This window comes from Sinohyriopsis cumingii, chromosome 6 (assembly GCF_028554795.1).
Source record: "Sinohyriopsis cumingii isolate HCF-2022 chromosome 6, ASM2855479v2, whole genome shotgun sequence".
In the NCBI taxonomy this organism is placed as follows: Eukaryota; Metazoa; Mollusca; class Bivalvia; order Unionida; family Unionidae; genus Sinohyriopsis; species Sinohyriopsis cumingii.
Window position 1 is genome coordinate 128,671,284 of NC_142966.1, and position 15,656 is coordinate 128,686,939.

General features: G+C 36.6%; 1 protein-coding gene across 5 annotated transcripts in view; it reads left to right on the forward strand.

Annotated features, from left to right (window-relative positions):
• Window positions 1-11,915, forward strand: part of LOC149797938 (heat shock 70 kDa protein 12A-like) — a 33,645-nt gene extending 21,730 nt beyond the window's left edge. For all 5 annotated transcript variants that reach the window (XM_089962992.1, XM_089962991.1, XM_089962990.1 and 2 more), the window contains 3 exons: window positions 282-500; window positions 6,962-7,115; window positions 7,355-11,915. In XM_089962992.1, the coding sequence (XP_089819118.1) occupies window positions 282-500; window positions 6,962-7,115; window positions 7,355-8,421 (1,440 nt within the window). In that variant the 3' untranslated portion in view covers window positions 8,422-11,915. The remainder of the gene's footprint in view (window positions 1-281; window positions 501-6,961; window positions 7,116-7,354) is intronic.
• The last annotated feature ends 3,741 nt before the right edge of the window (window positions 11,916-15,656 follow it).

The following is a 15,656-nucleotide window of genomic DNA, read 5'->3' on the forward strand; positions in this document are numbered from 1 at the left end:
TAGTAATCGACATTAATGTAACGGTCACTCTGCTTTGATAGATAACTTGACATGTGGGTTTGAATTTCTTCCATATCGTGATAATCAGCCTTTGTATGAAACGTCTACAGAAGCAGAGAAAGCAGACAACAACCGGCAGCTAGACCGATATATAAATGAAGACTAATTCGAGCGCACGAATTAACACACAAAGAGACAAAATTTTAATAGATAGATGATAGATAGATAGATAGATAGATAGATAGATAGATAGATAGATAGATAAACTTCCTATTTTTCAGCACCTCTCGCGGGACCTAATGATCCCAGATGCAACTGGAAAGACGATGCATGCAATAAGCGTCTTCTCAAGCGCCATAAATTTTCTGACAAGGCATCTTCTTCAGACGTGCAAGGACCGCATTAGCCAAACAAAAGAGTCAGACATCCGCTGGGTATTGACGGTTCCCGCCATATGGAGTAATGCAGCCAAGCAATTCATGAGGGAATCAGCAGAGAAGGTAGTTCGTCTCAGAATATTTACAGCTATCACAGTCATCAACTTATCAGATGTTTTACAGGGTAATAATGATTTAAACACTTGCACACACATACATTTTTATTCAAACTGAGGTTCGATCGCTAGGTCAGAGCTGAGTGTACGGTCATGTTCTCTTATTAACCTTTAAGAATCGGGCTTGGTCACCAAGGTGGTCCTTTGCCGGATATCACCCTTGACTGATTCAATTTCAGGCGCACCCATGGAATGTCCGACAACGTTCCATGTACCTTCTCGACCACCCTCCGACAAAAAAGAAAACGAGATTTTCGCGGGGAACCCTCGAACGGCTGCAAGCGAATATTAGGCTTCCAACGAAAAGAAGCTAATTCGATCTCGACTGTGCCTCGTGGTGACTGACTTTGAAAAAACCATATGAAATTCTGATTTCGTTGATATTGTTATCATGGAGGTTATGCTTGGGGCTGTGTTTGCAAGGACACGCTGTATCGCGGCATTGATTTCACGTGTTCAGAACTCTTCATTGGTGTACGACCTTCGTTCATCTTGTATATCATCGATGCCTTCAACTCCCTTATGTATCAACGCACTGACAAATTGATGAAGCCGAATCGATGACTTCTGGTGCATTGCTACAGGCGTGAACTCATACCACGGGTGTCTCCATCCTGTACACGAGTTCATGGCCCGTGGTCACTCAAACAACAATGAGTAAACCGATACCTCCACCAAATAATTCATCGTCTTCTTCCAGTTGTGGCTTCCGAAGTCTATTTTTATATTTTTTTTACTTCACTGCAAATTCCTTCCACACGTCTCCTGCTTCCGAATGTTCTTTAAACTGTTCCCAATATACACATCCAAACGTGAGGATGCTACATTGTTGGAACATTTCTTATATGATTCCGTTTTGAAAAAGGTCCGGTACCTGATGAAAGAAGCCGAAAAAGTTTAAAATATATTTATCAATCTCTTTACGGTCTAGCTAGTTACATACGTCAGGCTGTAAGGTTTTATTCATGTGTTTGGGTGGTACAGTTGTGTTTTCTTTGACCACATGGTCCGCAGCCACCTCTGCGAGCAGAATATTCAATGGATCTGGATGTCATGACAATCGACCCGGTCCTCTTTCTGTTCCAGTCATCGCAGCGGTGGTCCAATACATGTTTGGGAGACCGTGTGCAACAGTACGATGAAATATCACTAACTTTTTACAGTTCTTCAGGATCAATGAATTCGCATGTGCGTATCATTTTGTAATACAGATCACAACCCTGTCGGCGAAGGAAAAACTTTTGCGTTGTTGTCTTTGTGTTCAAACATCGCATCGTCGCACACAATATTATTTTCATTCGGTTTAAGGTTGTCGACGGTAGGAGATGAATCGACTGTGGAAAAGAAATCAATAGTGGGCGATTTGCTTAATGGCGACAATTGAACGCTTCCGTAAAATTATAAAGTACATCATAACAAGGTTCATCTTCCACCTACGTTGCAATCACATAAAAGCAATCCCAGGTCAACCATTCGATATCAGATAAAAATTAATTAGGTTTTACCTGATCCAGTCTGGCCAGTGATTGAATTTGGAAACATAAGTCTGTGCTTGAGTGTTCTGGGTTTTGCCCGTGCAGAGTAGTCAATAACGGTAAAAGTATTTTCAATTTTTCTTTTCGTAATATCATGATAAATGTCAATTGTTGTATAACACAAGGATGCCTTCATATTGTTTGCGATGCCACACAAAATCTCGTACTGAAAATCCAACGCAGGTTAAAAAACGTAATGGTAGAGCCACGATCACTGGAACTTATGCTCCATGTGAAGCAAAGATGTTCCACACCTGGTAAACGCATATACCTGATTTGCCAGATTTAACAATCGACCGAAACCCAAGAACTGAGTGATATCCCTGAAAGCCAACGTGGTAAGATACATTTCATCCATGACTTAAACGCGTTCAGTCCTCCATTCCGAGAAAGAATCGCCAGATGGACCAATCTTGTTGTAATAGAATCATACACCAGTGGTTTGCAAAGATATACATAAATGCGTCCACGGTTATCAGCTTCAGTTTCTAACTCTTTACTTTGCACAGTTATGAGTTCGCCGTCAAATATTTTTCGTAACTCAATTACCAGGACCGCGAACTTTTTATCTTGTTCAATAACAGGGACAAGGTCTACTCATACTCTTTTCCTCAAATTCTATTTTGTGTTGCCAAATTGCCAAATACGTCATTGCTCATTAGCTTGTAAGAGTCATTTTCAAACTGCTGGTGGCCTTACCATGAAGATTAGTATTCATTTGTATGTAATCAGCCGTCCAAGAGCTGTAGCAAAACCTGATTACCCGACGAACTTTTCAAATAAGCATTCCCAAAATCAGATAATGATAAAGATGACGCGCGTGGACTACATAATATTTCTTCATTTGCATGTTCGGGACAAGTTTAGTACATCTGGTATTCTTGCGCTCGGAATTATCTATTATTCTGCACTGATGCGTGGACAGTCAGATACCTACAGCGCTTCTTGTCCTGAGTTTTATGAAGCTCGTCTGAATACTCCATGTCAACTTCAAAGAAATATATATAGTCACTGTTTCTGTTGCACTAGATTAAGTCTTTGTGTAGGTTTTTAGCCTCGGATCGATCCAGTGAAACTCGCAAACAGGCATGGACTTCATCGTTGCACAGCAACACAAACTGATGGTGTTAGGTACATACAACGATTAAGTGACGCGGGATGGTATCCGTCCTCAAACGAATTGTTGGTTCGAGCGTAACGATTGCTTACCATCAAAATCCCACCACAGAATCCTCTTTCGACAAACAAATACTGATCAGTGTCGGTAATTCCAACTCAGGCTTGGTTTTATACAACAATGTGTCCCGTGCCATTCCCGGTGACAAAAAGGATAAGCGAGATCGATAGTGGTTACAAGCATTACGGTATCACGAATGGGACTGTTATTCAGTACTTGGCATTAATACCAGAAACGATCACAGATCCAGTATTTAAAGACCACAGAAAACGTTCGTGTGTCATCGGTGGTTATAATTATATCTGCCAGGGAGGATAGATCTTGCAGAATCCATTTCTCCATAACATCAAACGATTTAAGAAACATACTATACCGGTATATTATCGTTGACAAATCTTTTACCCATACATACTGGTACCACGACTCTTATTGTCAAATCGGCATCATGCCTTTATTCAAAAGAAGTACATTGACCGCTCTGTCACGATTAAAACTGTTCAAACTGACTAATGTAGGTAACTTGTATATCTAAGTCTATGTTACAAAAATTAAATTCGTCCAGGTGTTGTCAAATGTTCTAAGGCTGGGCTTTATTATCAATTGCAAGATGAATGCGGACAGACGCGCATATTCAAAACATCAACTGCCATTATTTTACACACTAATTACCGCGAAATACATGCTGGCGTGAAAATGTGACTCGAACTGCGGAGAGAATTCAACGAGGAAATGTGCGGTTAAACTTCCACACATCCGTCCAGTCCATTTTGACCCTGTATCGGTGAATTTTTTCCAACATTTGAAGAATCCTTGCAAAAGCCTTGTCAATTTCACCGTTATGAGTCTCTGTGACTTCAAGATTTAAGATAACACGAGCACTGCTATGAATATACGGGCTTGTGATCTTGAAGGCATAATAATCACGGTTTAGCGGCACAGTCAAAGTGACATGGAGAACAATCTCCATCTTAACTGCGGAGGTGCCCGAGTGATGTAATGTAGATAACAATCCTGGAGGTATTATTGAAGAAAGTTTTACCACGTCTTTACCTGGCTCGTATTCGATAGGGATAATTGCCTGGTAACCTTATATAACTTACACCCTGTTACTAGTGATTGTCGAGTTTTTTTTGCAGCCTCAGTAGCAGGGGTATGTGCGATACGACGACGACGCTCTTGTTCATCACCAAGCACCTATTATATTTCATCCAGCTTTGCCCGTGTAGGAATCTTCATATAATACTGCGCTGCCATTTCAGTTAGTTATTTCATAAGAGTGGCATCTCTGGAAAAGTTCTAACATTACAAATATATCGGCTTTTCCCATGCCTCTTGATATTTGTATGCCATGCTTCCACTAGCAATAATTTAAGTAGTTTTTTCATATTGTCGGTTTTCAATTTGGCTTTCCCTCGTAAATGTAATTAACAGTGACCTTACAACATCAGATTAACTTTCATTCTCATGTTCATCCCGTCTTTAATAAGGAAAGTTTAAACATTTTTACATTCAAGGCAATGATGAATAATCAGAAATTGTATTAACACAATAAATGCCTAATTTTGCTTTCTAAATAATAGGCATGCTAAAAACCCAGTTTCTTGATTACGTCCAGAAATATTTCTTTTCTCTTTGTTATTGTTCTTGACTTAGATCTTTCTACAACATTTGGCACTCTTTAATTAACACGTAACACTGAGTTGTAATAAGTCTGATTATTTAATATCGATCTGTCTGCCAACAGACTGCTGACGGATCCTGGCAACAGCTGCACTTATGGAACTACACTAATGTGCATAGCTTTTGTGGAATACAATTCCAACGAAAGTGATCGGATTGTTGATTTACCATGTGGGCATTAATACAAATGATCATTGTGATTAACCTTTCATGTGGTCGTGGGCGTGAGCCATGGTTATGGACGTGAATGCATTTGAGTAATACTCTCATTTTATTTGCATTTCACCCGTGCCATATCTGTACCGCACCCGTGCCTGTAGTTGTCACATCGACGGATAATCTCAGAGTAGTAGGATATCAGAGTTTTTATTTTGCTACTGATCTACCTCACATAACTATCCACTTGCATGGGTGTCTCATGGTAACGTTCATGGATTCTAGTCACGGACATACGCGTGGGAAGCATAGGCAGTCTTCAATAAACATAGTTTAAACACACTCATTCAAGGCAAAGATGTATAACACCTTTTGTTCTTCAATATGTATTTCTTTGATATAGGCAACTTCAACAAAATTGGGTCGTTACACTTAGTATACTTAACCACGCAAATTAGCCTGATGGGCTCTCACACAGCAGTACTTACACTCAAAGGATTTGATATCACCATAGTCCATAGTCAGTGTCAGCCAGTTCAGCAGCATGTGAAGTGGTAGTTGCTTATCTCAGGCTTCCATTAATTGCTTCATTGACAATCAATTCTATAAACTGCCAGAGGGTAGTTTTACGTGTGATTTAAGCAGGACTGTTTACCGTTTAGACATATTAGTGGTTACGGGCTTATATTGTGGTGGTCAAGAAATGCCTTTTTCTCTCTGTCTCTGTGTTTGTTGGGGTTTCTACTTTTTAGCTATGAAGTTGGGTCCTACGAATACTGAAACTCTTGTGTATTTGAAAACACTCACATGTTGTGAGGAGGTAACAAAAACAGTTTTTCACGTGACACGTTATATTATGGCATGCATACTGGTGTGGGGATCACCTCAACTATGCCCCTATTAGGTACAAATGTGGTACCAATGTTGTGGGGAACTACTTAACTAGGTCGATTTTAGGTACATTTTTGTTAGACTGCAGGTGTGGGAGTTCCTTAAATTTATATTCTTAGGTACAATTGTTATACCACTAGAATGGGTACCTCCAAAACTAGGTTTCCATTAGTTACTCTTATTATACCATTGTTTTTGGTACCTCCTGAACTAGGCCACTTTTAGCAACACTTCTTATACCACTGGTGTGGGTACCTCCTGAACTAGGCCACTTTTATCAACACTTCTTATGCCACTGGTGTGGGTACCTCCTGAACTAGGCCACTTTTACCAACACTTCTTATATCACTGGTGTGGGTACCTCCTGAACTAGGCCACTTTTACCAACACTTCTTATGCCACTGGTGTGGGTACCTCCTGAACTAGGCCACTTTTACCAACACTTCTTATACCACTGGTGTGGGTACCTCCTGAACTAGGCCACTTTTGCCAACACTTCTTATACCACTGGTGTGGGTACCTCCTGAACTAGGCCACTTTTACCAACACTTCTTATACCACTGGTGTGGGTACCTCCTGAACTAAGCCACTTTTACCAACACTTCTTATGCCACTGGTGTAGGTACCTAATTAATTACGTCCTTTTTTACTGGATTTTCTAAAACACAGAATCTTTTCTAAATTCAGCTAGTCACTCAGTCTTGATGGTACCAAACACACATAATCAATGAAATTTTTAATAGTTAAATTTAATGTGTGATAGATAAACTAAGTGAACACTCTTAATGGTATTATAATGCAACACATATTGCAATAACGCTTGCTTGGCAATGTAAGAAAACAGTCGTCGAACTGCGAGCAATTAAAATGATTAAAGACTTCTTAAGCCATTTACCCTAAACAAAATGGAATCTCTATTATTATGGATGATACAATAACCAGCACTTGTATTAATATTCTCCATTTAAGGCTGGAATTCCTAGTAGTCAACTATTAATTTCACTGGAACCAGAAGCAGCAGCGATTCTTTGCCAGCATCTTCCTCTGGACAAGTTCTCGACTGGCAGTAATGCTTTATCTCCCTTCGAACCGGGTTCCAAGTACGTGGTTATTGATGCCGGAGGTATCTATTCTTATTTTTCCTTTTCATATTTGTTCCAAAACAAATGTGCTGATTCTCCACAAACACTGCTATCTCTGCAAATGACAAACATTTGAATTCAGGAACACATCGGTCAAACAAAATTATTTCAGTAATGTAATAGAAAACTTACGGTATGCGTTTCGTTTTTACAAATGGACATTAGTGGACTCGATAACAATTCATTTGCCCTGTCGTTTGTACTTAATGTCTAATTTCAGGAGGAACAATTGATATGGCGATGCATGAAATTCAGCAGAGTGGAAAGATCAAGGAACTGTATAAAGCTAGTGGAGGCCACTGGGGAGGAACAAATGTAGACAAAGAATTCATAGATCTTATCTCGGGGATCCTTGGCAAGAAAGTTATGGAAGAGATTTCTAAGACCCACACGTTTGATCTTATGGACCTGTATAGAGAGTTTGAAGTTAAAAAGCGCACACTTGCTCCTGGTCGAAATGGAAAAGCTGTCTTCAAAATTCCCTACGAGTTTATTGAGGTCTATGTGCTTCACACTGGACAAAATATAACAAACGCCATAGAAGGCATATCAAAATATAAAGATTCCATCACTCTGAAAGGAGATAAAATGATTATTGATCAACGATTGGTACAGGATCTCTTCAGCCCATGCTGTTATGAGATAGCAAACCATCTAGAGGATCTACTCCAAAAATGTGAAAGACATGATATCAAAACTGTTCTGATGGTTGGTGGCTTCTCAGAATCAGCATTTCTTCAAGAGCAAATAAGAACACGGTTACCAGACTGTCGAATAATTATTCCCGCTGACCCGGGTCTTGCTGTCCTGAAAGGAGCTGTCATTTTCGGTCATGATCCTTCTGTTGTATCAACCCGTGTAAGCCGCTACACATATGGAACATCCACGATGGTTCCTTTCATAAGTAGCATTCATCCACACTCAAAAATGATTACGAACAAACGGGATGAAACATACTGTAAAGATATTTTTGCAAAGATTGTCCAAATTGGACAGTCAGTCAGCAGTGATGAGCCACAAGTGTTGCAAATTGACAGCCCTGCTGAAGAAGACAAAGATGTGAGAGCTATTGAAATCTTTGTTTCCAATGAGGCAAATCCAACCTTTATAACTGACCCTTCTTGCAAAAAAATTGGGTGCCTACAACTAGATGTAAAAATACCAGAACATGCCCAAAAATCTCATGTGGAAGTCGCCATTTTGATTAGTGGAACTGAGATTATGGTTCAGGCCAAGAATAAGAACACAGGAGAAACTACATCAGAGAAGTTTGACTTCTTGGCATAATGACAACCTATGGGGTGAAGGATTGCTTTGAAGTAAAAGTATAATGCTAAATTATTGAAATCCAACTCATTTACTGCAACCAGACTATCAACTAGTCTTCTACTCTTCTATATCAACTTCCTTAAAATTCAAGATTTTCATATAAAATTTTAGATAATTATTTTAAACAGCTTTTCTGTTTGCATACTGTAATTTTACCAAAATCAAGCATAAAATAATTACGACTTTTCCGACTTTTTGTACTATTATACAGTGTGTGTGTGTGTGTGTGTGTGTGTGTGTGTGTGATTCAGATTTTTAACGTAATTTTAACAATTTTCCAGTCGTATCGCTACGATGTCTGCAGTGTTGCAGTTTAAAGTGATGTCTAGTACTGGGGCATCATGCCGCAGACATGTAGCATGATGTCCCACCCAGTCACATTATCCTGACAGCAGGCCGACAGGGGATTTCCCACATTATTATAAGTAGTATCATCAAAACATTTTATTATGTGCAATTGTCAAACAAAGATAAAATAATGACTCCATAGAAAAATGCATGATATTTATGCTGTAGAAGAAATATTTACAATCAATAGCTGAGTATTGCAAAAATAATTGATGAACCTTTCAGACATCACTATCATAATTACATATGTGACTTTGTTAGTCTCCTTAACAATATTAATCTTACCATTAATACAAAATGAAACAGATAAACTGTGCATATATATATATATATATATATATATATATATATATATATATATATATATATATATATTTGGTGTCAAAAATACAGTATAACTATTGAGCTGTAGGGGGCAGATTGACAATAGATCAATAATACTTGGAACGGTGTCCATTAGGAAAATAAGGTTACTATTTGAATTAATATATGATAGGATATCAGAACCTTTTGACAGAAGCATATCAAATAGTCCCGCATGTATCTACTTATAAGGCCAAGCAGATCTGTCAGCACATAAAGTACCAGCACATCTGGGTCTAAAGGATTGTCAGGAGTAATCATGAGAACAGATAATTTATATACCCTGATTTGCTGGAGCATGATCCATCGGCAGATTAGAGTCTATGTTACTTATAGCAGGACTTGACTTATAAGAAAGTACATAGCATATATTTATTACATGTTTATTTACAGAATATAAAAATAAAACGTTGTTGTTTCTTCATCGACTGAAATGGGCAGAACTGGTAAAAATGCCGACTGAGTCTAATTTTGTTATATTGGCTTTTTTATCCCTTGAGTATAGAAGTATCTGCAATTTTAATTTTTTCAGAACATGCCGATATTTTAAAGCTAATGCTGCTTTTAAAGATGTCAAATGTTTTTAGCTTATCAGACCGTTCAGTATTTGAAAGAGTTACATAATTTAGTAAAATACCCGATTTTGTGCCTAGGTGTCTTTAAGAGTATTTATAGGTTACTGCATTTGTATGGGAAAATATGAACGAGTTTTCCGGATGGATATACTGCACGTCCTTGGGAGTGCAGTATATCCATCCCACAAAACGAGTTCATATTTTCCCATACAAATGCAGTAACCTTTATATTATATGCTCATTTTCTTATTCTACCTAAGGCATAATTATATAAACAAAAATACATTTCAAGAAGCAAAGTAACTGAATTTATGCTGTATTCCAAACTAAATACACAAGCGTAGGTTTATCGGTATACAACAACATTATTAATGCGCACATAACTCCATTAGATAAATTTGAACTTAGAGGCGCGCTATACATCATTTTTGAAACAAAATGGCGTTTTGTTCTACTTAAAATTGAAATTTAGAATCATATTGTGAATGACTGAGGATTGCAACAACTATTTCGTTTTGGTATGGAATGAATGAATTTTGGTATTTTTGTCGATTCTACGGAATTTCGTGATTATGGACTGGATTTTTCTGTGCCAATTCTACATGAAGTACATCTGATTTCAGCAGCGAAGGAGAAGCGTCTTGACATCTGCAAGTGTGTTTCTGTTATGTCATTGAATGTATGGAATCATAATGTGGGAAAAATATGAATTCTTTCAATTGTAATTGTCAAAAAGACGTTATGGAATATAATGATCACTTCATTTTTGAGTGTAGTGAGGAGGATGTAATTGTACTTGGAATGTAGTCAAAATTACATTACAATTTCGAAATGTGTAGAACCCATGTCATTATGATTTGCAGAATTAAGAAAGTATATTTTGAGGAAATTCAGGATCTAAAACTGTAAGTATATTTTTGTCATTCTTATCACCAGCTAAAGAAGACACGTTTATGTCTTATCACTTGCATGTTATTTGTAGAGATCCAACAATTGTATGTCCTGTCTGGCGTCTATCGCTAGCCTAAATCCGAAAAATTGTAGCAAAAAAGTTAACGCGAAATATTCCAAAGCAGCTGGTATGTGGCAGTCCACGAAATATCTGCTTTAGTTCATTAAGAAACAAATTTAATGAACCCAAATGTACAGCGTCTACTACGTGAGTGTACGTGATTTGTTTTCAAAGTAGTTCCTAATACACTATTGGGCACACGTGTCGTTCTGACAATGTAAAGTTAACGGAGACAAAAATGAGCATACAATAATGATGTTTACTGAATTTGTAATTTCAATATTAACACATAGGATAATGCTGAAGATAATGTGTGATATTGCTGAGAATAATCCAGACACTACATTGTGGAAGATAATATTTTTCTCATGGGCCTTGCTGATTACTTGTGGACAGGCACAGTTATAATCTCTTGTGTAACATCTTTGTATCCAGATATCCATGTATATATTTGTAAAAAGTCAAATTTCAGTTGCAGCTTAAATAAGAGCTTCTACGGGTCCAAAACAATTGCGTGACTTTAATGAGGGTGGAATTGCATACATTTGTATCCTCCTTAAGAAATAATTTGGATTGTTTATAGCAATGATTGTAAATCCACAAAATTTACATCAATATACGAATGTGTGTATGACCATTACATTAAATATTAAATACGATTATTGTTTAGTTTTACTTTGAACTAGGCGATTCAGCACTACTTTAAACGTGTAACTGTGATTGAATGTCACTCCGTGCTACGTGTATTGTTTGAGTGACACAATGTTACTTCCATTTATTCAACATGCACGAATATCATATTACACGACTTTTTATCTTATTCACATTCAGAGTATTTTGTACCATTAAATGGATATATATATATATATATATATATATATATATATATATATATATATATATATATATATATATATATATATATATATATATATATATATATATATATAGAGAGAGAGAGAGAGAGAGAGAGAGAGAGATAGAGAGTGTGTGTGTGTGTGTGTGTGTGTGTGAAGAATTGAGGACTGTTCTAATTATGGAGAGTAAGCAGAGAAATTGTTATCTGATTATGTGTAAAGGTTTGATATGAAAATGAAAACTCTAACTAACATATGTTTGCTATATTATTGAACAAATAAATAAATAACCCAATAGTTTTAAATTTGTAATGTTGTTTGTATCAAGAGATATATTCAGACATGACACAGATTTGAAATAATTTCATGCAAAAATATGATGTATACATTATAAACATCATGATTCCTTTCGTTTTAATTGGATAAATTGATGATCCTACTTTCTCGTGTAATTTTTTTTAATAAAAAAGGTTTCGGGAGTTCATAAAATTACCCAAAAAAATATTATTCTTATATTAAGATTTAGTACACATTAAATACATATATACTTCTGAAATCTTCTATCGAAAAATTACGAGACAAATGTATATGACAATCACACAAGGAACATACTGTTCACAGTACCTTTAAATGTTTTCTGGCAGTATGCTGTACTTAGGAACTATGAGGCTATAATCATATCATTCAATGCATCCCTCGTTTCGTCGAAACATAAATTTAAATGTAATAAAAAGATGGGATACGTATTACCAAAGTTGATGACAACTCTCAGACTGCATACTTGAAAAACAGCATATGTTCTATCAAAACTATTATGGTGAAATTGTAAATGTACACTGAAACTATAATAAATTATGAATAATAAATAGAGAAGTTGTAATAAAGCGATCCTGTACTTGTAATCTAGTAAACTGCACATCTTGACCACTGCAAGACTTTATTTCATGCCTGTGCAAATTTGCAAACAGCCCTTTTAAAGATTAAGGTTATGATGTCCATCAAGCATATATCGATTGAAGGGTGGGTGCAAATAACTATCGTGTTCCATCAAGAATCTGAAGAAGGTAGGGTACCAGTCCCTTTAAAAGGGCACAGAATAAGATAATTTCTTTTAAAAGAGCAGACAGTTTTCCATCAGAGAACAGAAGACAATACATATCCAGCTAAAACAATTTATCAATTTATAATATTTAGGTAGTTTTATTTCACCTTAAACATTTTACTTCCAAGAATAATTGTATAGTGATATTTTACTTTTGGCCACTGTTATATAACAGAGTGTGACTATTTCATGCATTGCATCATTAGTCAGCACCACTGGATATTGACTTTTCTTTCTAGATAGGGTCTTTCATTTTGAAATTTGCAAGAATCAAATTTGATAGTCAATCTTGTCAGTTGACATTTGGGGATTCACATTCAAGCACATATTAATTGCACACAACACACAGTTAGTATCAAAGTACAGTATGCCAATCTGAAAGGGACACATACCGTGATAAAAGGTTTGGAAGCAACCTAATAAATAAAGTAGGAATAGGTTCAAATAGAAAGACAAGAATAACAGTGGAGTACAGATTTGGGGCATAGTTTTGTGCTCAATTGTACTGTCCCTGCTTGTTTATTGCATCCATCAAACGCCCCATATAGAAGAAAATCAGCTTCATTGGGACCACACACAAAAAATCTTTTTCTCAAAACGGTTGGTTATCCAAGGTGACCACTGTCGTGGCCATATTGGATATTCAAGTGGAACATTTTCGTTTAAGACCAAGTAACATCATAAGAGTTCTTCTGGTAGAAACGCCATGTCAGTATGATTTTCTGCTCATGAGAATGGATCAGATTTTCAGGATGGATGCCATATTGGTCATACGGATATGAGATCGCCACTGATGATATTTAGGACTAACTAAACATAATAAGAAGTCCTGCAGTAAATACCAATGTTGATTTTATCATCCAGTCAGGTGTAGTGATAACACGATGTTCAACGTGACCACTCTGGCAGCCATATTAGATGTCTAGTTATAAACATCTAACTCAAACTAAACATCATAAGTCGATTTCCGGTGAAAACCCAAATTCACGCAATTTTGACAATGCTGCTGTGTTGGACATATTGGAAACACAAATTTGTCAATGGCTGCTGTGTTGGACATATTGGATATCAGATTGGCGCTATCTTTTTTAAAACCAGCTAGAAATCACATGGTATTTTTATATGTAAAAACTCCAAATGTTGAAACATATGTGTGTTTCTTCTGTTTTTCAAGAAGGGTAATTCTGAATGCATACAAGCGATTAACTGGGGGGTATGGAATAATCAATAAGTAGATAAATAAAACAGGTATGATTGGTGCATCTAATATATTCAAATTATTTTCAAATTATTTTGAAGCATGCTGAATGGAAATAAAATTTGTCTTGAAACTTTGTTACTTGTTTGTTCCATAGGATATATGCCATTATATTACAAACCCATGGTAAAAAGATTTCATTCGATAGAAATTGCTCCAATCCCTGATTGTTGTACCCTTAAATCCAAATTGAAAGACCCTGTGTATGATCATGTCGATGTAAACTCACAACTTCTAACGTAATAATGAAAAAGGAAATAGAAAGTGACATAATCATAATCAGCGAAACTGTTCGAAATGAAGTTGGTTTTTGTGAGGGTGGAGTAAAAATTCTCAGATTCTACTATGGCATTGCTTTACTTTTCCATAAATCTTAGTCTTAGTCCAAGCTATTTATCACCTCCTCTAATTAGTATTAGATGGCCATAACTGAAAAGAACATGATCCCAGTCTGTCTCATTGGTCACAGGCAACATACAGAATATCTTCCTCTTTTGACTTGTGCTAGGAGTACAAGAAACCAGAACAGGCTGGGAGGAGTGAACCCTTGCAATAGTAGCAGATAAGCATTACAAAACTCAAATCGTCTACCACTTTCACCCCCAAACAGCGTTACATTGTATTAAAAGCAATGCAGACTAGTAATATTATATTGCCGAATTTACCCTTTAGGACCAAGACACCACCAAATTCGGTCTGATACACCAAGCATCAATGGTACAATGATGGGAAGATATTGCAAGACTATCAGCAAGCATCTCTCCTAACATAATCCAAATAGGTCCTACTCAAATAGGCCCATGATGCTGCATTAGCTTTAACTTTACGGGCTTCAATTATCATTAAAGAATGGTAGATCTCAGTGACTGATACGCAATATTCTGCTATAAAGACGCCATTCCAACCCTTCTTTATTCTTTAGAGGAGGCCAAATAAAATCAAAATCTCATTAACTGGGCAAAGAAGTATATCTTGATCATCCATAGCACATATACGACTCTTGCCCAGAATATGAGACTCGTAGAGTGTCCATTGGTAGAGGTGGACTGCCACCCAAAGAGAATGATCATGAGTACCTGTTGAAGGGCTGTCTGAGACGACCAAAATACAATCGTTCCGCATGAGATTGACACACTCCTGTAATACTAGGGACTGCGTTTTCAAGTCGATTATATCCAGCGTAAATTATTTTTGACCAAACCACTTGGTAGAACTACCTCTCAGGTTCCAGAAGAACACCCTATCCCAAATTTGATACATCGTTGTACATAAACCTTTTGTTAATAAACGACTATACCTAAAGCCTGAACAAGTCGCTGAAATTTAGAGAGACAAGGACAGAATATTTAAACATGGAGATAAATGTTTATTGTAACATATGCAGGATCATCAAAACAGTAAACAATGCCTTGGTGATGTACATTAAATCTGTTTACCCATCTTTTCCTTTGGTAGCGATAACATATATATATATATATATATATATATATATATATATATATATATATATATATATATATATATATATATATTGGTGATAAACCTACAAATAAGAAATACAAAGTAGATGGTTTGTTCTCTTTAGTCGACAAGAATACCGTATGTATTGACATAAACAACATTAAAGAAAAAAAACTTAAATTGGTTATTTGACCAAAAAGCGTGTACAACTTGAAAA